Source organism: Hippoglossus stenolepis, chromosome 9 (genome assembly GCF_022539355.2).
Source record: "Hippoglossus stenolepis isolate QCI-W04-F060 chromosome 9, HSTE1.2, whole genome shotgun sequence".
Lineage (NCBI taxonomy): Eukaryota > Metazoa > Chordata > Actinopteri > Pleuronectiformes > Pleuronectidae > Hippoglossus > Hippoglossus stenolepis.
Window position 1 is genome coordinate 22,107,967 of NC_061491.1, and position 25,392 is coordinate 22,133,358.

Consider the following 25,392-nt stretch of genomic DNA (forward strand, 5'->3'; position numbering starts at 1 on the left):
GCGGCGCTGCCAGCCGCTCGCTCGCTTCCTCTCGGTGAATCTCTCCGTCTGATGTTCGGGTAAACATGTCGGCAATGGGAGGTGGAACCAGGGGCTTCTACTTCAACACAGTCCTGTCGCTGGCCCGCTCTCTGGCCGCCCACCGTCCCGCTCCGGTCGAGAAGGTGAGGCGGGAGAAAAGCCCCGAGTTTAGCGTCTGTAACACGTATGTTCGTTAATTAGCTAACGTGGAGCAACAGTTCATTCATGGGTGTAGCTGCGCTTCCGCTCCGGCGATGGTTGTGTTGTGATCAGCGACATGACAGGAGGGTGTTAGTCAGTGTGTGTGTTCACTGTGACAGGAGAAGAAGAAGAGGAGGCGATGCAGGAGAAAGTGTGTGTTTGTGTGTTTGTGTGTGTGTGAGAGAGAGAGAGAGAGAGAGAGAGAGAGTGTGTGTGTGTGTGTCTCTCTCTCTCTCTCAGCACTGCAGTCAAACAGGTTTACAAAGTGAAGAGCCACACAGAGTTGACACGTTACATGTGTCACTAACCTGCTGGTTTATCAGCTGGAGATGAAACCCAGGAAGGACCGTTGAGTTCTGGATAAGAGCTGTGATGGAAATGCACTAATCTGTTTTTATATTGGAGGGGGAGTAACACATAAACAGGGAGCTATGGATGCAGTCATCAAGACACAGTCACACAGAGTATTGTTATTTTAAGAAAGCAGGATGTGGTGTGTTGAGATGAACATTTAGATTGTGTATTTTACTCGACACTCTTTATGGGCACATTTTATATTGTTGGTAGGTCTATTACTTAATATATGTGTGTGTGATTGTGTGTGCATGTATGGAGTGCCTCTGTGTTTTAACTGAGATGTGTATGACCACATGAATTTCCCCTTGTGGGATAATAAAGTTAACTTTTTGACCAGGGGCCAGTGTACATCAATGTGTAATGCATTGGAAAAAGCAATTTACTGATACGGCTTCTAGCAAATGTTATAACTCCGAATTGGAGCTGACAACGCCTCCTCTATTTGAATGTTATCTTTTCTATCCCTGTAATTTCCTTGAATATATATTTTTCCTTTTTCAGGTCCAGAAGCTACAATGCATGTGTCCACAGGAAGTCCGCGGTGTGTTCACTCTAGACGTGCGTCGCAGAGATGCTGTTATTGCACTGGCTGTGTTTCTGGTGGAGTCTGGCTTGCAGGTGAGTGATGGTGATCAGTAAATGAATGTTGATTTGTCACAGTGGCTGCGTTTCCTCATCAAGTTAAACATCAGGCTGTCCCCGCAGTGACTGGATACTATGGTAGATTTAAAATCCAGACGTTACACATTTTACATTTTGTTCCATAGGGATGCTACAGGATAACACATTTAGAAACGATTAGTCGTACTACATTAGCTCTATCAGTCCACTTTTGTTTCAGCCTCTCACAGGACTCCACACACACCATATCACCACGATAAGCTTATTCTCTCTATTGCCATAATCTGATTAAGCTGGCGATTAGGCCTGAAGCTTGCATCGAAAGCCTCTAACCTCATCACACTGAGACACGGTGGGAAAGCTTTTGATTATTCTGAGATGGAAGCTTCAATATTCAACGTTAAAGCGATGTTTTCATATATTTTCTTGTCCCAATATTCCTGATTTATCACTGCTTGTTAGACAAACAAAAGTGCTGTTCTTTGCCAACAATTGCTGTTGTTTGCTTTACTGTGGCAGCACAAAGACATTCTTGTTTCGTACTTGCTGAGCCTATTGAGAGGTTTACCACGGGTCCAATGGATCGAAGAGAGCCTGGGAAAGAAAGGAAAGGGTAAGAACAATCCTCTTACAGTTTGTTCTTTACGTGTTGCTCTTATTCAGTACTATATATATTGTGTTGATCCATCTATTGATGTATAAATTGCCAGTTTTGCAATGTAGTTTCTTACAAGAGCCAAATTATATTGGCCAGATATGGCATTGGGACAACATACTGTTTGGCCATTCCACTCGTAAATCCTACTGTTTGATTGCCTTTTAGTTTTTGGAGGAATCTGTTTGATTCTTTTTCTTGCTGCGCACTTATGTGGAATTTAATTGTATGGTTTTGTGTTTTTCAGAACTTCTCCCAGTTTCAGAAACCTTCAGCTTCTGTCTCGTGACTCTTTTGGCAGATGTGGCTCAAAGGGACCCAGAATCCCGACATGAGGTCAGTTTCAAAAACCGGTGGGATCCACTGACTTGGGTGCATTTGAGTTAAGTGTTAATTTGTTGTCTCTACTGTTTCCTGACCAGATCTTGAACACTATAATGGAGGTTATACAGGCACTGCAGGAGATGTGCCAAACGCCTGATAATCAAGACAAAGGTACATTTACACACAGACACACATTAGTCCTTCGAAAATGACAAAGCTTCATAAATGCTCTCTCGTCTCTAGTTTACCTTTGCAGATACGTTGTTCCCGGCCTGCTCGGCATGGCTCGAGCATTCGGCCGCTACAGCAACACAGACGAAGCCCTGTTGTCAAAGCTGTTCCCCAAAGACTTACCGCAGACCCGCTGCGTCACAGAGGAAACAGAGGGAGTGCGGCGCAGATCCTTCAATGACTTTCGGTCTATCCTCCCATCCTCGCTGCTGACCGTGTGCCAGAGTGACACCATGCGCAGACGCACCGGGAGCAGCCAGGAGGTGTGGTGATGGAGCAAGCTGCATGTTTTGTGCTTTCAGGAATTACATTTGAATCTTCTTATTTTCTCATATGCTTTGTGTAATTTTCCATGAATTTGTTATGTTTTGTCAGTGGGTTAAAGAGACGTTCTGCACTGTCTTGTCTCATAGGTGTGTACAGACCCAGGAGGCCACTCCCCCTGCTCTCCTACAACCCCTGGCCCACATTATTTTGAAGGTAAATTTCCTTAAGCATAGGATGCTTTGATTAAATATGTGTTTGTCCATAAACCTGGATTCTGTCAACTCACCATAACTTTGTGTGTATAAATGTATATGTACTTATACCCTGCACACATATATCACATACTCTACATACATACTAAGTACATACTACAGTAAAACACACAATGAAGGTGTTTATCTCATTGCCTTGAAGTGATCTCTCTTTTCACTTTGAATGGGCACTCACACAGTTGTCTTATCATCAAGGAAGTGACTCATCTGTGGTGCTAAAGTCTGTGTGTCTTATGTAACATGACAATGAAACTGTTTCAGAACAAGCTTTATAGCCAACTCCATATACTATTGGTCAGTCCTTTCTCAATCCAGATTTAGTTTACAGTACTTTTACCATGCGTGAGAAAACTGGCATTTCCAGTTCACTTTCCTTTGACTTTGATTGCATGAAAAATGTCACCAACCTGAAACATAAGCTGCTATCGTCATCGTTTTTGGTGTCACAATCAAATACTGTTTATTTTTTCTTGTGTCATCAATCTACACTGATGATCCACAGTCATAGAGGAAGACGTCCATTATAGAGACAAATATTTATTTGACAATAATTTCAGTAGACTACAGTAAAGTATAAATATGTATTTTGAACTAATATTTATTTCCCCTAAATCTCTTTCACTCCAGGCGCCTACCTCCCAGACAGCAGTGTAGTGGACCCTGACCACTTCTTTTCCACAGTCAGCTCCAGTTTTTCAATGTCTCCTCTCTTCATGGAGGAAGAAGAAAACGAGGTGGAGGTTTCTGTGGATCTTCTCCAGCAGCTCCTCGACGTGGTACAGTAATAGTAGATACTGCTTCGATTGTCTCCCATCCTCTTTATGTATTTTGCAACTTCACCAACTTTTGTGTGTGTTGTCCATTTACAGGTGAAGAAATGTGTTTCTGACTCTTTTTTGAAAACCCTGGATGCGACTGTGACAGAAGTTGTAGAGGTAACTATAGTGTTTAATCAGCGTCTGCACACAAAAGGTTATGATGTCATTATCAGTCAAATAACCTTCTTTGTCTCTCTTGTTTGTTATGAAGTCTAATCCTGGAATCAACCTCTATTACAAAACCTTCAGTGACCCTCTGTATGTGTGCGTGTTCAAAATGCTGCGCGACACACTATACTACATGACAGGTAAAGCATCATAAAGAGCTCATTTGTTAAATATTAAAGCAACACTTTGTGATTCCTATTGCCGTATTTTGTCAAATGTCCATAGTGTCGTCATATTTCTCAGCCTTGCAGTCAGGGTTCGTACGTGAAGTGCACGACTTTGTACTGGAGCAATTTAGCAGCAGTCAATCGGAGCTGCAGCGGGTACTTCACGATGCGGGGGGGTTGCCGGGGGAACAGAGCCACCTCAAGCTTCGTTGCCAAGCCAACGCCGCCTGCGTGGACCTTATGGTGTGGGCCGTCAAAGATGAGCAAGGTGATTGGTTGTGGTGAAGAGAGCAGTGTTTTTAGATGTTGTGATCAGATGCATACCGGATGTGTTTATTTGTACAGCTGATGCCACCTTTCCTTTCTGGTGTCTTGTTTTCAGGTGCAGAGAATTTGTGCACCAAACTCTCCGAGAAACTACAGTCAAAAACCTCCAGTAAAGTCATCATTGCTCACATGCCCCTGCTCATCTGCTGCCTACAGGTAGAATACTATAAGATAGAGAGATATTTTAAAAATAGAGGGAAATTGTTTCAAAGGATACTAGATCTTTGGCTGTCAGAACGTTAGATGTCTAGTTTTTGAAGCTGATGAATGTGCTCTATTTTTTTAAGTTTTAGTTTTCATTTTCTTTCATGTTCTCCTCTGTCTTAGGGCCTGGGTCGTCTGTGTGAGAGGTTTCCAGTTGTTGCTCACTCTGCCACAACGTCTCTCAGAGATTTCCTGGTGGTTCCTTCCCCTGTTCTTATAAAACTCTACAAGTATCACAGCCAATACAACACAGGTACAGATGACTTCAAATCTATTACTGGACTGAGATTCAACCGCCTACGTGATTTTGTTCTAAAATGTACCATGAGTCATATTAGAGACTTTGAAGAGTTTAGATTGTTCTGTTTACAGTGTTGGCATCACCAGAAAACATGATTCAGTGTGAAAATGGCTGAATCTTAGACATTTTATATTAATTTATATATAATTCCCCGCTTAAATAGAAAGAAAACCTTTCCCTACAAATTATAATGATTTCACAATACGTCCTGCATGAACCCAGGATCTCAAGAGCTGCACAAAAGCCAACAGTAAATGGGACTAGATGCTGTGGCTGATGCTGCAGTAACAAATATACATTAACAACAGTGACATTGTTATGTCCGGCTCTCATCCATTATTGATCTGAGCAGAGTGTTTATTGATGAGCAGCTGCAGATACAGACGATTGGAAACATAATTCAGCCGAATGATTTTTCTGGGCCACCTTGCACAGTGTTCTGCCTTTTCATAGATCAGCTGCTAAGCAGTTAAATTATAAAAGATGACACTCTCTTTAGGTCTGGTTCTACATTTACCCTTTTTCTGCACAGGATCATATTTTGTAGAGTGTTTTTTAATTGTAATATATTTTCAAATGCTTGTTTTGACGTCTATCTTGTGTTGAAGTTTCTGTCTCTGCTGTTTTTACTCTTTTTAAGGAACTGGAGAAATTAGGATAAACGTGACCAATGAGCATTCTCAGTCCACTTTCAGCATCCTGTCAAACAGGAAAGACCAGCCGTCTATGTATGAGCAGCTCAGAGACATTTCCATTGACAACATCTGCAGGTCAGACACAAACACCTGGCACAGCTGTAAGGAAAGATTTTTAATGTATTTTTATTTAAACTTTAAATGTTTATCTTATATTGTCTCTCAGATGTCTGAAAGCTGGACTGACAATGGACCGAGTGATAGCAGAGGCCTTTTTAGCCAGTCTGTCCAATCGTCTCTACATTTCACAAGAAAATGACAAGTGAGCAACATTTATAGTTTACCAAAGAAAAAGCATTTTTGTGCTGTGTAGTCAGCCAGTTTCTGGCTCTAGACACCGATGAGCAGCTACTCTAAAAATACAACTTGTATGTTTGCCAGGGACGCTCATCTTATCCCAGATCACACCATTCGAGGACTGGGCCACATTGCGGTGGCTCTGAGAGACACTCCTAAAGTCATGGAGTACATCCTGCAAATCCTCCAACAGAAGTTCTGCCAGCCTCCATCACCGCTGGATGTGCTCATCATCGACCAGCTCGGCTGTATGATCATCACAGGAAATGTAAGAACTATGATGTCACATTTAAAGAGCACATTGCCTCTATTCTTTTACTTATTGATGGGTGAAAAGGGACGTGAGGGAAGCAAATAACTACCAGATGATCATTGAGAAGAATAAACTATTTGTTTAGTTGCAGGGGAAATTTATCCCATCAATTTATTTGATGGGTTTGGGTGATTGTTTAAAACATCTGTGGTTTAAATAGGAGCAAATTAAAACGTAACCCAGATCGGCCGACATGCTGTAATTATTGAAAGCTGCTGTTTTCTTGCTCAGTGCATTAAGAATAGGTTCCGGTGTTCCAGTTGACACACCGCTGAACAGTAATGGGTTGTTTTGACAGCCAGTGTGCTCCGAGTGTGGAAGGCTACAATTAAGGGCTGGAAATGGATCTGACCTTATGTCGCAGATACAGATCACTTACAAAATGCCTTGATACAGATCTTGCATATTTTATCATGTTATTCCTAATAATTGGATTTTTCATTTCGAGAAGAAGTAAATATTGTATATAGTAAATAAACATTTAGCATTTTTTTATCTTTAATTGTATTGGTTCTTATTTGTAGTATTTTCATTTGTCTTTCTCATAGCAATACATCTATCAGGAGGTGTGGAACCTGTTCCAGCAGATCAGCGTGCAGGCCAGTTCAGTTGTTTACTCGGCTACTAAAGACAGAGATCATGGCTACAGGTCAGTATCTGCTCCCGTCCTGTTTACCATTTACTCTAGGGGACTGCTTTGGCTTAAAAAAGAGAAAATTTAGTCTGGAGGATGTTTATAAATTTGGCTCTTTGCTCACTGCTACTAAGTGGTCAGCCGTAATTGACGCTAATAGTTTAGTCCCCTTGTTTACTTTGCAGTAGCGTCTTCTGTTATATATTAAAAAAACAAACAACTGCAGTAAGTACGTCTTGTTGGTCTTGTACATTCATGTCTGCACAGAATACAACTGTTAGTATACACCATCTTTCTCCCATTAGGCACTGCTCTCTGGCTGTGATAAACGCTCTGGCCAACATTGCAGCCAACCTGCAGGGGGAGATGCTGGTGGACGAGCTAATGGTGAACCTTTTAGAGCTGTTTGTCCAACTGGGCCTGGAGGGGAAGAGAGCCAGTGAGAGGGCCTCAGACAAGGGACCAGCGCTGAAGGTACGTGCTGACATGCACAAACAACTCAACCAAACTGATAACGGCGTTGTTGACACATTGGTAATGGCTCTTTATCTCCCACAGGCATCAAGTAGTGCTGGAAATCTTGGAGTCCTTATCCCAGTGATTGCTGTGGTGAGTAATGAGACGATTCCCCTGCACATTTCTTACAGATGAATCCAAGCTGTTAGTTAGCTTTTAACTCCATGAACAAATATTTACCCTGTCAGCTGCAGTCCAAATATCTGTGTCAATAGTTCACTACTGATTATTTTTTTTAAAGTCTATGGACTTTCTAAAGTCTATTCTTTTCCCAAGAGATACACTTTGAGCCAATTTAGTTGAATAGCACACCTACAAAAAAGAGCAATTCATAATATTTTTTCATTTGTTGACACATTAAGTTTAATTAGGTTGAATTCAAAATCTGCTAATTAAATAATAAGGTATGTTTTTCTTTATTTAAGGACTCCCTTTGTAAAAAAAAATAATGTCATGTATTCAGTAACAGAAATGATGTCCCTCGTATAGTCGTGTTCTTTTTTTATTTTATCTCCTTTGTTGATAATAAAATTCATCCATGGTCTTTCTGCACATATTACAGTACAGCATGAGGATAATGACAGTGACGTGGTATAGTTGAGTTGAGCACACTCCTCCAGTAAGAGATAAAACATTAATGGGCAGATAACAAGCGTCATTGAGTCATTCTGACAAACATGAAAGAATAAGTTTAAATGTTCAAGAGAGACAAACTACAAATTTCACATATTGTACCAATTGGAAAAATTGACAAATAATAACAAATCCTCAGCTTTTATAATCAGTAATCAGTAAAGTTGGAAGTTTTAAACAAAGATTTTTGTAGTGAATGGTCTAGCGCTTTGTTCAAATTTAGCTCTGTGAGGGATTGACCACCCGGCCCATGAACACGAGGCAGCCTGTGCGATGCTCGTAGATCAGGAAGAGGAAGGGATGATCCACAGTGAAGCGGATCTGAGAGGAGAGGGGCATGAAGCCGACCTGGGTCAGAGCAGCAGCTTCGGTCCCCTCCTCATTCACAGTGATGGTTCCTTGGTGTTTCAGCTGCGGAGGGAGATTACAAGCATTTTGAAATAGAAGCTGGTATTGATCGCAGTTGATAAGGTGTCCAGGTTACTGAATGACGCAAATACTTTTTTGATTGGTTTGGTTATGTCTCAGTAAAATCCTCACTCATTTCGTCTTACTCACCCAGTTCATGGCGACCTTTTCAGAGGTCATTCCAGTGAAATCTCCGGTGTCCTGGAACAAGTCAGTGAGGCCCATCTCCTTCAAATTCACAATCAAATCATAGTTCTGCTCCAGTTTGAAGCGAGGTATCACAACCTCACGGGTTCTGCAGGGAGAAGTAGAAAACTTACATTTTGTCTAGATCTTAACATTTTCAAGCCATTAACTGTAAGAGAAAAAGGGTTTGGTAATCATTTACTAACAGTGTTCTTCCTCAGCTATTCATTAGTTGACCGAAAGAACACTGCTGACCTGTTTGTCATGTTTTTGAGCCACTTGTTGACAACGGTGGGGGAGACCTCCTGCTCCAAGGTCCTCATGCCAGTGATCTTTCGAGGCAAAGCGATGAGCATGCTGATGTCTCCTGTGTATGGGAGCTGGAAATAAGACAGTTGTTATTATGCAGCTCGTTTATGGATCAGTATATTCACAGTAATACTTCAAATCAATGTGAGGCCACCCACCTGAAGGATGTCACACTCCAGTTCGTGGTCAGCAGCAGCCAGATAGTTCCCCTTGTTGCTCATCATTGGCACACGTACATTTGTCTTTTCGTTGATTCTAAAGTTGCGATAGTGAGTCACTTCTTTGGGGAATTTCTGCTCCCATGTACCTGTTTACGCACACAAAGAGTCATGTGATTACTTTGTGACAGTTGTGCTGAAATTGTACTTCTGCAATACTGAAATCTTGCACATAATTTAAGAGTAGGTGCAGAACAGTGTGTCTTTAGTTTCCCACCTTTGAAGTACAGGTAGTTGAGAAGCATCAGCACCATGTTTGGGTCCACACTCTTCAGTGGTTCCCTGATCAGCCCTTTGGTCATCTTTTGGATGCGGCGGTTGGCCTTGTCCAGAAACGCAGGGTCCCGGAAGTCCACTGACTGTGGCTCTGCGAAATAATAAGCTTTTGTCTCTGCACGGAAAGTATCTTTGACTTGGATATCCTTCTTTACGTAGACATCGTTTACTGAGCGTAGCGTGTAACCAAAGTTCCTCCTGAAGAGCCTGTGTGTAAGCTTCCTGAAGAGCTTGTGCACTGTTGTGTTGTCGTAGTGGTGGCTGGCGTTGACAAACTCTGCAAATCCCAGAGCTTTGTAGATCTGATCGTGAGTTCCCGGTCCTGCCCCTAAAGACATCATCCCCATGGCGATTGAGATGCCAGCAGGCGCCAGCAGGATGTTGTCGCTCTGGTTGACGTCATTGCGAAGACTTCGATAGAGATTAAAACCGAAATGGGCATTGACGATGTTGAGGCGTTGAAGGCGAGAACGACCGTGGAACAGCCGCAGGAGTCTCGCACGACGAATCTTTGGGTCAGAGGGTTCCGCGAATATATCAATGTCTGGGGCCGGCGTGGCGATGTCATCTATCTCATCGCCTTCACTGTGGAACATCATAAATACTTCATTCAACCATACAACCACATGCTTTGCTATTTAGAACATTACATAGTAGCTGCATCGTATGTATTTTTATGTGTGTACATGTGTCTTATATTTATATTTATAGTAGGTATATACACTTAGGCTACATCCAATCTGAAAAGTCACCAATACAAGTGTATAAATATAAAAATGGTTTCACGTAAGCCTTCCATCAGAAGATTTGTTTTACTTTATTACTTTACCTTTAAAGTTCTTTTCTCTAGATTTAATTTGTGATGTAACCTCACAGAAGTAAAAACCTGTTCAACGTACATGTAGTCATCACTGCCCGCTTCCAGGATCTTATCAAAATCAATATAATCTTCATCCTCAAAACCATCAAAGACAAGGTCATTCGTGAGCGTGTTTTCTTTGTGGAACTCCAGGGGAATGGCCTCTATATTCACTGTCCCATCTGTTTCAACGCCTCTGGGCTCCGGCTGTAGGTCAGTGAAGTGAGAGCTGAGGTCTTTGACTCCAGCCAGGGACGGACTGACCAACAGACAGGCCGCTGAGATGACAGTGATGACCCACATCCTGAGGGCTGAAGCACAACTAATGGACATTTAACTTTAACTTGGTTAATTGTCTGATCAGCATTTGGTAGAATTTATCAAATTACGTTTTTTATAAATCTGTAGGAATTAATTAACCTCTTCACTGGGTAAAAATTCAAAATAGTTACCTTAATTATAAGTAATAGTTTTAGGGTAAAAGTCTTACCGTTGCTGTGTGCTGGTACTAAGTGCTGTGTTGCTTCTGTTTGTGGGACTAAGAGCAAAGGATTGAATACAAAACTGAACTTTGATGTCGGCTCCTCCTGAACAAATAGACCAGATCAAACAGACCAAAAAGTGCTGTGACTGACTAAAACTTTGAACTCTTCACAATTCAGCTATTTAGAATATTTAGTATTAACTAAAAGCTCATATTCTGGTATGTTATGTTTTTCAGTTGTTTGTTCCTATTTTTTGTATGTCTTAATTTTGGCCAAAGGAGAAAGGTATGGATTTCCTCCATACCTTTCTCTTGGAGTTATTTCACCTGAATGTGATCATTTGTGTGATAAACATTATAATCACCTAAGATTTGTCCTGTTCTTTCCCTGTGTCAATGTTTCTGTGAAACTCTCAGTTGACCAGACGACTTCCGCCAATCAAAGAGGCCAAGCCCCGCCTCCAGAAGCTGTTCAGGGACTTCTGGTTGTACTCGGTGGTCATGGGTTTTGCTGTTGAAGGATCAGGTGAGCAAAGGATGAACTGTTTCCTGTGTACAGAGAAGAAAGTTCTACACTGTATCCCATAAAATGAGTGGGAGCCGTTATTTAAAGTAACATTCTCTGATATTTTATTTTTTGGGCAGCAGTTTCACCCAATTACAAAATCTCTTGTTCTGAAACTCAGCTGTGACCTGTGCCAGGTTTCAAAACATCGAGCGGCCCCGCTGCTTTCGTTTGTGGGTCATAGATCCTCAGACTTGTTTGCTTAGCTTATATCTCAGGAAGAGATGAAAGTTTAAGTAATCATGGAGAATTATTTAATGGAGAAATGGAAATATTTTATCTATGTGGATGATGTCTATATATCTTTGTTGTTAAAGATTTGTAAAAATTTCTATCATCACTATCAACCCAAATATAAACAAACATATATAGGAATTTTCCTTCATTGGTGTAAATAACCTGTTCAAATGAGAGATAGTAGCCTACAATCATACCAACATCAGTGTAAGTAATACATTTCTTATTTACGTCTTTTCAGGGCTTTGGCCAGAGGAGTGGTATGAGGGCGTGTGTGAGATTGCCACCAAGTCTCCTCTGCTCACCTTCCCCAGTGGAGAACCTCTTCGCTCCGAACTGCAGTACAACTCGGCTCTGAAGAATGACACAGTTACACAGGTACAGTGTTTAAAATCAAAATGCTTTTTCTTGCATTAAGGTCATGACAAGCATTCTTAAAACAGGAAAACTTTTCAATTCTTGTCCTCCAGGCTGAGTTGAGCGATCTTCGGACAACCATCAGCAATCTCCTGGACCCGACTGCCGAAGTATCTGCCCTCATTAACAAGCTAGACTTTGCCATGTCCACCTACCTGCTCTCAGTCTACAGATTAGAATACATGAGGTCAGCTCCTTGGTGCTTACAGATCCAGCATTTAATTTCTTGTCTTTTGATACTACTGGCATTATTTCCTAAAGGACACTCACCATTTTTATGTCCGTCTTAAAGTCATGTTCAGAGCCTGTATGGACACTGAGAAAGTGCAATAATTCCTCTGGTTCATAAAAGCTTCAAGAAATCTTTTCTCAATGCTATTTCAATGGAGGGGTGAAATCCACTGGCCTCATTCTATGGAAATATATATAAAAATGTAGCTTTTTGGAACTGGATCCCTTCAATTTCCTTCTGCTAAAGTATTTGTTAATATGGAAGATACCTACTTGATTTGACTAACTCAGGCTGATGAAGCTTGTTGGTTTCAGCTTAAGATCTAGAAAGACATGTGTAGGATTGTTTGGCCTTGGTGTAGGCATGTGTTCTAGTTGCCATTTTAGTTTTAAAATATACTTCAACATTTCTGAAACCATCCTTCCATAAAATTAGGTCTGATTGTAATACATCTGCACCTTTTGCACATTTTCAGGATGCTGCGGTCCAACGATCCCGACAGGTTCCAGGTCATGTTTCGATACTTTGAAGACAAAGCCATACAGAAGGACAAATCTGGTGAGGACTTTATCCATTAAACCTCGGCCTCGTCCTTCCTTCAAATTGCGTAATTCAAACAAAAATACGAATTCAAATGTCTTCATATGTTCACAGGCATGATGCAGTGCATTATTTGTGTCGGTGATAAGGTATTTGAAGTCTTCCTCCAGATGATGGCTGAGAAGGTAGGTAACATGGTTTCTCTGGACATTTTACTGATCACATATTTTGTTCTGAATTAAGAGACAAAGTTTATTTATCATGTTTGTAGCCAAAGACCAAAGAGCATGAGGAGGAATTAGAGCGACATGCTCAATTCTTGTTGATCAACTTTAACCACACCCACAAGAGGATCCGCAGAGTGGCAGACAAATACCTCTCTGGATTGGCTGAAACGTGAGTTGTAATCATTCACTCACCTTATCTGCTTCCATTATTTTTCATCATTTAACACATGTATTTTTTTGTATCCTTCTACCTCAACCAGATTCCCCCATCTGCTGTGGAGTGGTCGTGTGTTAAAGACCATGTTGGATATTTTGCAGACACTGTCTCTGTCACTAAGTGCTGTAAGTAGGGGGGGGGCAGCGTGTGGTGCCAGGATGTTCAACCCCTGTGATGAACAACAACATCTATAAGTGGCAAAAAATCAGTTGTCATTAATGTCACACTTTGTTTTGCAGTGGAAGAAAAGCAGGTCTTGATCATTTTTGCCTGAAGAAAGTGTTATTAAATACAATGAAGGTGTTTTTATAGGAACTAGACGCCTCAGTTGCAACAAATTCCTTATTTGTCTGTTCAGGACATTCACAAGGACCAGCCATACTACGACATTCCAGACACCCCCTACAGGATCACTGTCCCTGACACATATGAAGCCCGAGAGGTGAGTTTGGGTTGTTATCACATGTATGTCCACTAGAGGACAGCACAGCATCGGTTGTAAACACAGTAGTGATCTTGTTCATGCGTAGTCTGAATATTTTTTTCAATGAGTGGAATTGATCTTTTCAATTAAATTAGAATGTGTGAGATTTAAATTAAACTGTGTAGCAGATATTTGATGTTAATCACTCATTAACTAATTCAATTCAATAATATTATTTTGCAAGGATGCATTTCATTTCATTTAGTCTCCATTAGCACTTCATTCAATAACGCTGTATCCTTGTTATCTCCTCTCAGAGTATAGTGAAGGACTTTGCTGCACGCTGTGGTGAGATCCTGAAAGAGGCGATGAAATGGGCCCCTTCAGTCACAAAGTCCCACCTACAGGTCAGTTCTGTTACCTTCATGTTAAAGAGATGCCTGATACAGATTTAATTAGAGAAACACATTTGATTGTAGCTTTTATTTGCTCATAATTATATTATATATTAAAATTATAATAAAGTATATCTAAGAAAATGATTTTCTAAAAGTTGAGATATTCAAATACTAAACATCTACTTGACGTTAGTTGTACTTTTCATTTTAGCAACTCTTCCTCAGTAATCAAAATCTATAGCATAAACTATATAATTCAATTTAAGGGAAATATTTTTATATTTTGACATGATATCTGCCATCGTTTTGGTTTATTAATGTTTTCCCTTTATCTCTTCCTGACTCTTCTTCCCTGAATGTTATGTGTAATGCAGGAGTACCTGAACAAGCATCAGAACTGGGTGTCGGGGCTGTCGCAGCACACTGGGCTCGCCATGGCCACAGAGAGCATTCTGCACTTTGCAGGCTACAACAGGCAGAGCACCACGCTAGGCGTGAGTCACCGACACACATGCTAACACATGTACATGTTCAGATCACCTCAGTTATTGTCTTGTAAATGTCCGATTTACCTCAGATTAGGGACAGACGAATAGACATGTTCCAAATTAATTGTCTTAACCCTACTGCTAGTCACATGTTAAGCACATTATAAGACTGCAGAACAAATGTGCATCCATCACCATAACGACACTGTATTATTAGAAACCCTTTTCTGTTTGTTTTATTTATATTTTTGTAGTTTTGTAGAAGGGAAATCCTACATTTTACAGAGCACTGACGGTACTTGGAACATAAAGCAAACTTTAAACTTAGACTTTGAGGCTGGTGGTAGGTTGTTGATTTGATGCTTATTAATATTTGTCCAACATTTATTGGCTTTTTAACATAGTAAATGTGCTTTTTAGCTGCTTTGTCAACGCGGTTTTGTTGACCAGAGGTGTCTTGTATACATCGTGCACATATGCGCTTATTGTGTAGCACTGTAAACACTAGGGTTAGTTGTTTACAGTACTGTACGTCCATGTGTGCATGGTTACAAGTCTGTGTGACATTGTTTTGCTTGCTATGCATTTCGTGTGTGTTCTTGGGCTCGCATTCTGCTATATCTGTCTTTTCATTTGCTTCATTTGTTGTATTTTGTCTTTATTAAACTGCACCGAACTACCTACCTGGTTGCTTGGCTGGTTTACGGATTTGCTGGTTACCTGGTTACTTACCTGCATTGGACGGGTGGGTTGGTTGGCTCTTTGCCCATTTGGCTTACTGGTTGTGCTGGGGCTGTCCTCCACCATGTGGCCAACCGTAGGCTGCTTTCCCTCAGGTTGGTCTGAACATTTAATATAGACTCAGGGCTCAGACATGATAACTTCCAGTATATCCAGACGTGTTACAGCACAGCTACGTATATCTTACCCTCCTCGCCGTGACTAGTTGACCTTAAATGGCTCCTAAACTGTGTTTTGTATCAGACCACCCAGCTGACAGAGCGTCCAGCCTGTGTGAAGAAGGACTACTCCAACTTCATGGCATCACTCAACCTGCGCAACCGCTACACAGGAGAGGTGTCTTCATTTTTACAAATATAAAGATGACGTGACTTTCCGGGACTTTCTGTTTTACAGGATGATTCATACTGTTGTGTTTATTTGCGGCCTAGGTGGCTGGTATGATCCAGTTCTCAGAGGCGACTCACAGTCAGTCAGACCTCAACAAGCTGATGATCCTTCAGATGACCTCTGCTTTGGACAGAAAAGACCCAGAGGCTTTCACCCAGACCATGTTCAAGATGGCCGCCCTGCTTATATCTACCAAGAGTGAGCAGCTCTGCCTCATTTACCTTAAATGTCTCAACAGTAGTGGAAGTTTTTTTTGCGTAATATTTCAGTCATGATACAAAATGTTTTCTTCCAGACTGCGATCCTCAGCTCCTTCACCATCTGTGTTGGTCTCCTCTGAAGATGTTTACAGAGCATGGGATGGAATCTGCGATTGCCTGCTGGGAATGGCTCCTGGCTGCACACAACGGGGTGGAAGTGCCAGTGTGTATATTTATCATTTTTCATAAAACGCATATTAACTATTTCTTAATTAAAGTGTGTCTTATATTTTAGAATAGATTAGTTCTTATCTTCTCCTTTCCCTCTGCATAGTTCATGCGTGAGATGGCAGGAGCTTGGCAGATGACAGTAGAGTTGAAGATGGGTTTGTTTTCGGAGGCTAAAGTAGAAGCCGGCCCTCTGGCTGTTTCAGAGGAGAGTCAACCTGCACCCTGTGCACCTGACGTCATCCCTCACTTTCTCTGGATAGAGGTCAGTGACACTGAGAACTAAACTTCTGCTTTGATTTACTGTCCTCTCTATTCTCAACTTATGTTACTCTCACAGTTTCTTTAAAGCTGTCACTATATCTCAGTAAAATCTACAAAAGTAAGCATGCACATGTTCATTAACTGGGGCTATGAAACTGATTAAAGGAACATACTGTAGAATCATTTGAAAATCTGCCATTTGTGTATTTTCTTTTGCATTTGTATTTAGCTTGAAGAGTTCACCGATAACAGATTCTATTATTTTTGATGTATTTTTCATAAAATGGACTTGAACTAATTATTTTAAGGGCATAACCACTGGAAACTGTTACATCTTTAATCCCTCTTTTCGTCTCTCTCTCTAGTTTGTGGTGCAGAGGTTTGAGATAGCCAAGTACAGCAGTGCGGACCAAGTGGAGATATTCACTGCTATTTTGCAGAGATCTCTGTCTCTGACTGTCGGGGGACCCAAAAGCAGTCTGAACCGACATGTTGCTGCCATTGGACCAAGATTCAGGTAGTGTGTCTCCACTGATGTAAAAATTAAATGCTGCAATATGTAGGTGTGTCATCACTTTGTTTTATTTCAGACTTCTGACACTAGGACTGACTCTTCTGCATGCTGATGTTGTGACGAATGCCACCATCAGAAATGTGCTTCGAGAGAAGATCTATTCCACAGCTTTCGACTATTTCAGGTAGAAAAAACTCAAATCTGAATTTGTTGGCCAAAAAAAAGAGAACTTAGTGTGATTTAAATCTCTCTGTCTCTCTTTCTGTCCACTTATGTCTTCACCATCTCTTTCTTTGTGTAGCGTCACTCCCAAGTTCCCCACTCAGACAGATAAGAGGCTGAGAGAAGACATCAGTATAATGATCAAGTTCTACGCCAGCATGCAGTCTGACAAGAAGTATCTCGCTGCCAGCCAGCTGGTTCCTCAAGGTACAGCAGAGAGAAATCTGTGGCCTAAACTTTCAGTATTAATAAATTAATGAGCAGACTAATAATTCACATACTAATGTTGAATGTTGAAGTTGTTAATGTATAATTTATGAGGAAATGTTTAGAGTTTATTACATTGTCCTTTTTCTGTACCCATGAGGCAATTTAGTGGTTACACCTCCCAGATTACACTAATGGAGGGGGCAACAATATTCTTTCATACAAATTCAATCCTCAGAAATCTTCTTTGTCAAGAAAAAAGCTTGTTTCCCTGCTTTGACTCACTTAAAACCACACTTGTGGTCATGGCATCTGGGATTTTAAACTATTTTCATAATTTTTTGGGGGATAAAAAGAATGAATTAATACCATTTTTCTTTTAATAGATCCTCAAGACATGTCTGTGAACAGCCTCTCTGTGGTGGCAGTGGCAGATAGCCGGAGCAGTCTCGATGCAGCGGTGGGCCATAGGCAGCAGGCGGCTCAGGGGTGGATCAACACCTACCCTCTGTCCTCTGGGATGTCCACCATATCCAAAAAATCAGGTAAAGGTGTAGATATATTCTTTAAAAAGAAGTTTCCGCTGTCGAGATTTGTTGCTGATACACATCTTGCTCCTGTTCTGTTTCAGGCCTGTCCAAAAAAAGCAACAGAGGCTCTCAGCTGCACAAATACTATATGAAACGCAGGACTCTACTTCTAGCTCTACTGGTATTTACCTCCTTTCAACTGTTGATGTTCACAAATGTGTGATAATGAACAAAGAATTTATTTATTAGTTCTGGTGTTGTGTTGTATTAATAAATTAATTGGGGTTAGGATTTGGATAACAGCCTGTGTTAGACAAGTAAGATAAGTCTTGGCCAGATCATTAAAATCTCCTTGTACCACTACTTTTAGAGCATGTTACCCAAATTGAACCGTGTCTTAGTTTAACCATGTTTCTCTCCAGGCCAGCGAGATCGAGCGGCTGACAACATGGTACAACCCGTTATCCACTCAGGAGCTTGCTATTGCTACTGAACAGTCGGTGGAGACCAGCATTGCTAACTGGAGATCCAAATACATCAGTCTGACAGAGAAGCAGTGGAAGGACAACGTGAACCTGGCGTGGAGCATCGCACCTTACCTCGCCCTGCAGCTGCCTGCTCGGTACACACGGAAAATATATGCATTATATTTTATCAACCTCAGATAGATTCTGTCTGACAAATTTGAAAATATGACTAACTCCAATAATAGTATCTTAATAGTATCTTAGCTATGTGAGAATAATTGAATGATCCTCAAACAACAGCTCTGGCAGATAATTCAGGTTTGCACATGTGACATCATCTTATATCATGAGTTACTATTTCTAGCTGAATTGAAATACTTCCAACGTGCAAATTAAAGTTTTTATATCACCTCATTACTTGATGTGCACAAATGGTCGATACACAGTCCCTAGATTTGTTAGAGGCCTGTAACTTCAATGTTGTTGATTGAAGATAAGTGCAATGTGGATCTATGAAGCACCAATTTTACACATACACAAAAGACAAACATGTAGTTTTATAACATGGGCAATTTATCTGAAAAGGAAAAAAATATTCCCCCCTTTTGTGTTTCAGATTTAAAAACACAGAGGCTATCGTCTCGGAGGTGACTCGTCTGGTGCGAATGGATCCAGCTGCTGTGTGTGATGTTCCTGAAGCAGTCAAGGTGAGGTCCTCTGTCACAAAACAACTCCAAACCCTGCTCAAGTATGAGTGATACACTACAGCTGTCACTTCGCTTTTACTTTTTCTGTACTCTTTTATTTGTATTTGTAATCTAAAGATCTGTTGTAAAACTCTTTCAGGGCCTCATTTTGCATTTGAGTATACAGTGTATTGAACCATCTAAAGCCATAACTAGAGATTCAGTCACACACTTGTCTCTGAATATGCAGGATTTAGCAGCTTTTGACAGTTAATACTTAAGTTTCATTCATTGCTGTTCACACTCTTTGACTATAAAGATGAAGTATTTTCTCCAATAATAATAATAACAATTTGAAGTTCACTATTCTGCATTTCTGTCAAGTTGTAACAACAACTAAAGGAAGAAAAAAAAAGTTTAGTCACTTCATGGTTTGCTTCCCAGTTGCTATGTACTGGTACTGGTATTATTATTATTGTGTTATTGAAGTTATGAAGTCATCTTTTTCCCTCCAGCTTTCTCTAGTCGTTTTCATTTAGTTCTGCTTAACTGAACTCCTAATGAGCCTCATACCTGCCTGAAGAAGGAGCTGGGGAGGCAGAGCAGAGACTTCCCTAAAGGCCACCATGATTTAGCAGATAATCCTCCCTGACATCTCATAGTTGTTTATTCTAGTCACTTTAAAAAGTAATAAACTTTCCTCTGCAGTGTAGCGAACACACCGTCATGTTTGGGGTTTTCTTTCATATTTAATGTAGAAATAACAGATCCTGAGACACATGCTGTACAGGGGAGAACATATTCAAGCTCTCATGTCAAAAATCATTAGCCCACATTTCCATATTTCTTTCTTTTATTCATTTTTTTCAGTTCCTGGTGACCTGGCACACCATCGATGCCGACTCTCCAGAGCTCAGTCACATCCTGTCCTGGGCCCCTGCTGATCCCCCGACTGGTCTCTCCTACTTCTCCTCCATGTACCCTCCTCACCCACTCACCGCCCAGTACGGGGTCAAAGTGCTCCGCTCCTTTCCCCCAGTATGAACCCATACACACAACAAGTTGGACAAATTATCTTAGTTCCATTCAGGAATTTATAATTCACACTAATGTGAACGTAGCACTGAGAAAATCTGTTGAAACTGTGACTGATAAGCTCTAGAGATTCTCAAAGTATCTGCAATATATCACTTGTATATATTGACATGATTGTGGAATTTATTTCTTTTTTCTTGCTTGTAAAATATTTTCCCCATGTTTCTAGGATGCCATTTTATTTTACATTCCTCAAATCGTCCAAGCACTTCGTTACGACAAGGTAAAGTATCTGATTTCTCCGTCATTAACGGCATTTAAAGCTCACATATCATCAGATCATTAAACTATTACAGCCTCCGTCATCTGTCTTTCCCCTTTGCATCCTGGTGTAGATGGGTTATGTGAGAGAATACATCCTGTGGGCCGCTCAGAAGTCTCAGCTGCTGGCTCACCAGTTCATCTGGAACATGAAGACCAACATATACCTGGACGAGGAAGCAAGCCAAAAAGATCGTAAGATGTCTCTGTTTCTGTCTCTCTTGCTCACACGTGCACAGACATGAACATAGAAATGTACAGAGCTCTGATCTCCCTCCCTACAGCTGACATCGGTGAGCTGTTGGAAGAGATGGTGGAGGAGATCACCGGCTCGCTGTCTGGTCCAGCCAAAGATTTCTACCAGCGAGAGTTTGACTTCTTCAATAAGATCATCAATGTGTCAGCAATTATCAAGTATGAACACACTTTTAACTTTTTAAGTAACGCTGGTGTTGAGCATGTTTTTGACCACATATACACCTTTTTATTACTATCTATGATGATCACATATATGATACATGCACACTACAGATACCACATATTTCCTACCTTCCAAACAGCATCTTCACTCCAACCAACTGATCACTGAAACATCTAAAACTACAACTGCACTCAGTAGAGCTCATATCTCTGCAAAGGACCAACAAGAATGTCAAAATACTGTTTAAGAAAATGATTTTTAAAAAGATCCTGGATACGCCCCTCTATCTGGACCAATGACCCCATCCTTCCACCAAGTTTTGTTTAGATCCGTTCAATAGTTTTTTGCGTAATCCTGCTGACAAAACAAAACAAACCACTTGCCGGCTGCAACCAGCTGTATTGTCCTGTTATCCCGACATAACATAGCATCTTTTAACCCCATTGATTTATTACTCCGGCCAAGCAGGTTATGTTTTCTGCCCTGTCAGATGTGTGTTGGTTTGTTTGTTTGTTTGTAAGCAAGATTAAACACAAACACATGGGACCTGGGTCAGGGAAGAGCACATTCAGTTTTGGTGCAGATCCAGATCAGGTGGCAGATTTCAGAAAGGAATTCATGAATCAGTGCAGACTGTCTGGTCTTGGTGGAGGTGCCTACTCTCCAGTCTAGTTTTGCTTTGGTTTGCTTTGCTTCACTATTATTATCTTTGCTCCTCATCTTTCTTTTCCCTTCTTTCTAATTAATACAAAATTATGTAAGATACAATGAAATATTGATGGGCACACCAAACTTTGTCAAAAGGCCTCAGAGTTGTACCACACTTTACTTTTTTCTTTGAGTGCCTCCGTTACTGAGTAACACTACACTCTGGTTAATCTTTAAGATGTTAATGAAGTGATAATCAGTTTACCCCTGAGCCTTCATGTTTTGTTCTCTACCTGCCTCGCAGCACCTTGATCTGCTCCCACAATCCCATTGTTGTTCATTTATTAGGCCATTAGTTGCCGTACTGTCTCTCTGATTATGCACCGGCCTGGAAGACGTTGTGTGCTGTGTTCCCGCTGCCCCTGATTACCTGTCCACCAGTGTGTACACTCTGCAGCTGATGAGTCGTTTTCTGACAGCTCCCATTATTGCTCGCTCGCTCAGAGAGCGGTTTGTCAGCCCACTAGAGGCTGACAAAATTCCCCTCTGCCCTCATTACTGCTCTAATTGTAACATGTCGGGGGAGAAACCTCAACTGTCCCCTGGCCTCCACTCTCAATCACTTTGCACCCCAATGAGTTACCTCTGTGAATAACAGCAGAGCCTGACTGTCACTTGTGGTCTGGAGTCATTCAGTGAGATACCCATGCATTCTATTCTGAGTAGCAACTCATAACACTGTGTTCATGTTGTTTTTGTTTGTTTACATCAGACCTTTTCCCAAAGGGGAGGAGAGGAAGAGAGCTTGCCTGGAGTCCATGTCACAAATCAAAGTTCAACCGGGCTGTTATCTTCCCAGCAATCCTGAGGCCATAGTTTTGGATATAGACTACAAGTCTGGGACCCCCATGCAGAGGTGGGCCTCAAAATCTACAACTGTAATGCTGGTAACAGTTCCCAGATTCACAAACAGCTTCACTGAACCTCTTCTATCTGCTCGTGTCACTTTTTAGTGCTGCCAAAGCTCCCTACTTGGCCAAATTCAAAGTCCGGAGTTGTGGAGTCAGTGAGCTGGAAAAAGAAGGTAAAGAAAGTCAAAAGAACAAACTGAAGCTACTTCTCAAAGTGTGCACAGACAAATCATGACGTCCTCCCCTCAGGTCTGATGTGTCGCTCCGATTCTGTGGACGACGCTAAGAGTGAGGAAGAGGCCAAGAGAATTTGCTGGCAGGCAGCCATCTTTAAAGTGGGAGACGACTGCAGACAGGTCTCCATTTCACACCTTTTACCGATCACAATACCATCTCACATTAACTTCATGACATCCAAATGTGGCTCAAGTATTTTAGCTAGAATTTCAACATAGTGGTTTGTGTTGACAGGACATGCTGGCTCTTCAGATCATCAGTCTGTTTAAGAACATCTTCCAGCTGGTGGGCCTGGACCTCTACGTGTTTCCTTACAGAGTGGTGGCCACGGCCCCTGGAGTAAGTTCATATAAAACCTCTCCTCTCCTCCTCTGTAATACAGGTTCCACTATTCTGATATTTTTTTCCCCCCCGGAACTCAAACCACTTCTCATTCCTCCTGTTTCTGATGTTCCTCCACAGTGTGGAGTGATCGAGTGCATCCCAGATTGCAAGTCTCGTGATCAGCTGGGCCGGCAGACAGACTTCGGCATGTACGACTATTTCAGGAACCAGTATGGAGATGAATCCACGCTAGCTTTCCAGAAGGTAAACACAAAGAGTTTCCCCTCATCAGTCCTTTATACCTGTAAATCGATTCCTTATTTCTCAGCGTTCACAGATATTCCTATTCTGATACTCTGCTTCTTTCAGGCAAGATACAACTTCATCCGCAGCACGGCAGCTTACAGCCTACTGCTGTTCCTGCTGCAGATAAAAGACAGACACAATGGCAACATCATGCTGGACAGCCAGGGCCACCTCATCCACATCGGTGTGTATTGTGTGCATGTACTGAAGTAGATGTGTATGTGTGGTCCTGGTTTGAATGTAGGGCTGCACCACACTTTATGGTGTTTGTGTGGTTTTATCGTTCCAAAAGGCCTCTTGACATGACTCCTTAATAGAATGATGAAATAATAATAATAATTCTGGTGTCCCCTCCTCCAGACTTTGGGTTCATGTTCGAAAGTTCCCCCGGCGGAAACCTCGGCTGGGAGCCGGATATCAAACTAACTGATGAGATGGTGATGATCATGGGTGGCAAGATGGAGGCGACCCCCTTCAAGTGGTTCATGGAGATGTGTGTGAGAGGCTACCTGGCTGTGAGGTGAGTCTGTTAATGTGCTGTAGGAAATGATCACTGTACATTAAAGACAACACACATTGATAAACGTTTCTCTGGTGAATCAGACCCTACATGGATGGAGTCGTCTCCTTAGTTAACCTCATGCTGGACACTGGACTTCCCTGCTTCAGAGGACAGACCATCAAACTGCTCAAGTGAGTCAGGCCTCTGGAAGCGTGTGCATGTGTGTGACGGTGTGAATGTGACCGAGCTGTTTGAATGTCTTTTGTTTTTTGCTCATCGTCTCTTTCGCCACCATCTAGGCAGCGATTCAACCCGGGTCTGAGTGAGAAAGATGCAGCTTCCTTCATCATTAAAGTCATTCAGAACTGCTTCCTCAGCAACAGGTCAGCAGACTTTATACAAGCTCCTCTTATGTCATTGTTTATCTGGGTTTTCTGAGAGTAACATTCACCTGATTGCTGTTTTCTGTCTTACAGGAGTAAAACCTACGACATGATCCAGTATTACCAAAATCAGATCCCATACTAAGCACGTGTGCCTGAGCATGTGCATTTAGTGGCAGGTACATGGTGTGTGCATGAGTTTGTGCCTTTTGTTAATAATGTTCACCACTGATGAATGTGGCTCATAGTTTCTGCTGATTGTTGGATGTTTGGCTTCTCGTTTCCTCTCAAACCAATTCTCAAGTCTCTTCTGTTATTTATTACGTTATGTTAAAAAAATCAATGTTGTTTTCAATTACTACACTATTGCACTAGCATCTTGACTTCCGTGCGCTTCTGGAAAAACTCATGGTAATCCGCACGTTCACTATATTCGTTATCAGAGTTTGTGCCGATTTGAAATCATTTAAAAATATTTGTGAATGTGAATTCTGGAAGATTTTAGATGGGGTTTGAAATGTAATCGGATACTTGAAGTAGCCAAAGTAGTAGGTTTCAGTTCTGACCAACGTGGCCTATTCTGTCATCTCGTACTTGACTGTACTACTGCGCTTCTCTTTTGGTTTGTGTCATGGACCAGTCAGGAGTCATTCGATCTGTGGCATGGTACTCGTCTTGTATTTCCCAGTGACACTGGATAGACTTGGGTTACGCTCTCTGTGTTTTGGGGTTTTCCATATTTGCAGTTACTACACCGGGGCTGTGTTTTGTATATTTAGCATTGCCAAAGGGGGAGAAAACGCACATGAGTACAACTTCTCTATTGTTTGTGGATGGTTGAAGGCACAGCTTGAATGTCGGGCAGTTGCATGAAGTTAAGTGTTAACTCCCATGTGGCCTGTGACCAATGTGACTTTTTGGTGGAAGTTGTTTTTTAGTAATCCAAAGTGCTGTGCCCCATGTCCATACGTTTAGCTTGAGCCTTTATGTAATGTTACTGATTGTAAAGACTATGCCTCTCTTTGTATATTTATATCTGTGGCCCATTTTCATTCTCCTTTTCTGTCTTCATGCCTTTTGAATGAAAACACATAAGATATGATATCAAATAAAGATCTATTAACTTAAACGTCTTGTTCTTGATGCTGATGGTTTATTCAAAAGAAAATGCCCGTTTGTGGAGACACTTACATTGGGTTATATTTAGTATGAACAATACACGTAAACTAGAATAAATAAAGGAAAGTAGAGGTAAGAAACTTAAATAATGCTGGGGAGGGGTTTTCATGAAGCCTTTATGTAGAAATGCCCTCTGATCGAGACTCTGTCTGTGCTGTATTTTATATTG

General features: G+C 41.4%; 2 protein-coding genes across 6 annotated transcripts; one reads left to right on the forward strand and one right to left on the reverse strand.

The window, feature by feature from the left end:
- pi4kab (phosphatidylinositol 4-kinase, catalytic, alpha b) lies at positions 1-25,173 on the forward strand. Of its 4 annotated transcripts, none has more exons than XM_035165781.2 (55): positions 1-164; positions 1,081-1,197; positions 1,720-1,813; positions 2,103-2,191; positions 2,278-2,350; positions 2,423-2,673; positions 2,824-2,890; positions 3,577-3,725; positions 3,819-3,884; positions 3,979-4,075; positions 4,161-4,370; positions 4,485-4,585; positions 4,757-4,886; positions 5,575-5,704; positions 5,796-5,891; positions 6,011-6,194; positions 6,788-6,888; positions 7,179-7,347; positions 7,432-7,482; positions 11,180-11,288; positions 11,806-11,942; positions 12,035-12,168; positions 12,689-12,771; positions 12,868-12,938; positions 13,025-13,149; positions 13,241-13,322; positions 13,556-13,639; positions 13,939-14,028; positions 14,394-14,513; positions 15,329-15,343; positions 15,492-15,584; positions 15,680-15,836; positions 15,934-16,061; positions 16,173-16,331; positions 16,696-16,847; positions 16,921-17,028; positions 17,146-17,273; positions 17,660-17,818; positions 17,905-17,984; positions 18,226-18,425; positions 18,887-18,977; positions 19,827-19,994; positions 20,221-20,274; positions 20,387-20,507; positions 20,597-20,726; positions 22,154-22,297; positions 22,395-22,465; positions 22,542-22,648; positions 22,764-22,868; positions 22,992-23,117; positions 23,223-23,343; positions 23,520-23,679; positions 23,763-23,852; positions 23,961-24,044; positions 24,138-25,173. In XM_035165781.2, the coding sequence occupies exons 1-55, from the start codon at positions 66-68 to the stop codon at positions 24,187-24,189; spliced, it is 6,312 nt and encodes a 2,103-aa protein (XP_035021672.1). In that variant the 5' UTR covers positions 1-65; the 3' UTR covers positions 24,190-25,173. The 4 variants fall into 4 exon arrangements, with proteins under 4 accessions (XP_035021672.1, XP_035021674.1, XP_035021673.1 ...); XM_035165783.2 differs by having other exon boundaries at positions 4,179-4,370; XM_035165782.2 differs by lacking the exon at positions 15,329-15,343.
- serpind1 (serpin peptidase inhibitor, clade D (heparin cofactor), member 1) lies at positions 7,874-10,845 on the reverse strand. 2 transcript variants are annotated; one of them, XM_035165785.2, is made up of 7 exons: positions 10,769-10,845; positions 10,319-10,600; positions 9,361-10,004; positions 9,084-9,232; positions 8,872-8,996; positions 8,581-8,725; positions 7,874-8,433 (listed from the first exon to the last, which is right to left on the reverse strand). In XM_035165785.2, the coding sequence occupies exons 2-7, from the start codon at positions 10,579-10,581 to the stop codon at positions 8,242-8,244; spliced, it is 1,518 nt and encodes a 505-aa protein (XP_035021676.1). In that variant the 5' UTR covers positions 10,582-10,600; positions 10,769-10,845; the 3' UTR covers positions 7,874-8,241. The 2 variants fall into 2 exon arrangements, with proteins under 2 accessions (XP_035021676.1, XP_035021678.1); XM_035165787.2 differs by having other exon boundaries at positions 10,319-10,589; positions 10,769-10,821.
- Positions 25,174-25,392: the final 219 nt, after the last annotated feature.

What these genes read in the sequence shown, in the direction of transcription:
- pi4kab (XM_035165781.2), top strand. Translation starts at nt 66, where the DNA reads ATGTCGGCAATGGGAGGTGGAACCAGGGGCTTCTACTTCAACACAGTC. An exon ending in ACAAGGGACCAGCGCTGAAG is followed by an intron (nt 7,348 to 7,431) that starts GTACGTGCTGAC and finishes TATCTCCCACAG; the next exon opens with GCATCAAGTAGTGCTGGAAA. An exon ending in ACAACGGGGTGGAAGTGCCA is followed by an intron (nt 16,062 to 16,172) that starts GTGTGTATATTT and finishes CCCTCTGCATAG; the next exon opens with TTCATGCGTGAGATGGCAGG.
- serpind1 (XM_035165785.2), bottom strand. Translation starts at nt 10,581, where the DNA reads ATGTGGGTCATCACTGTCATCTCAGCGGCCTGTCTGTTGGTCAGTCCG. An exon ending in CAACTACCTGTACTTCAAAG is followed by an intron (nt 9,233 to 9,360) that starts GTGGGAAACTAA and finishes GTGCGTAAACAG; the next exon opens with GTACATGGGAGCAGAAATTC. An exon ending in CTCAAAAACATGACAAACAG is followed by an intron (nt 8,726 to 8,871) that starts GTCAGCAGTGTT and finishes TTCTCCCTGCAG; the next exon opens with AACCCGTGAGGTTGTGATAC.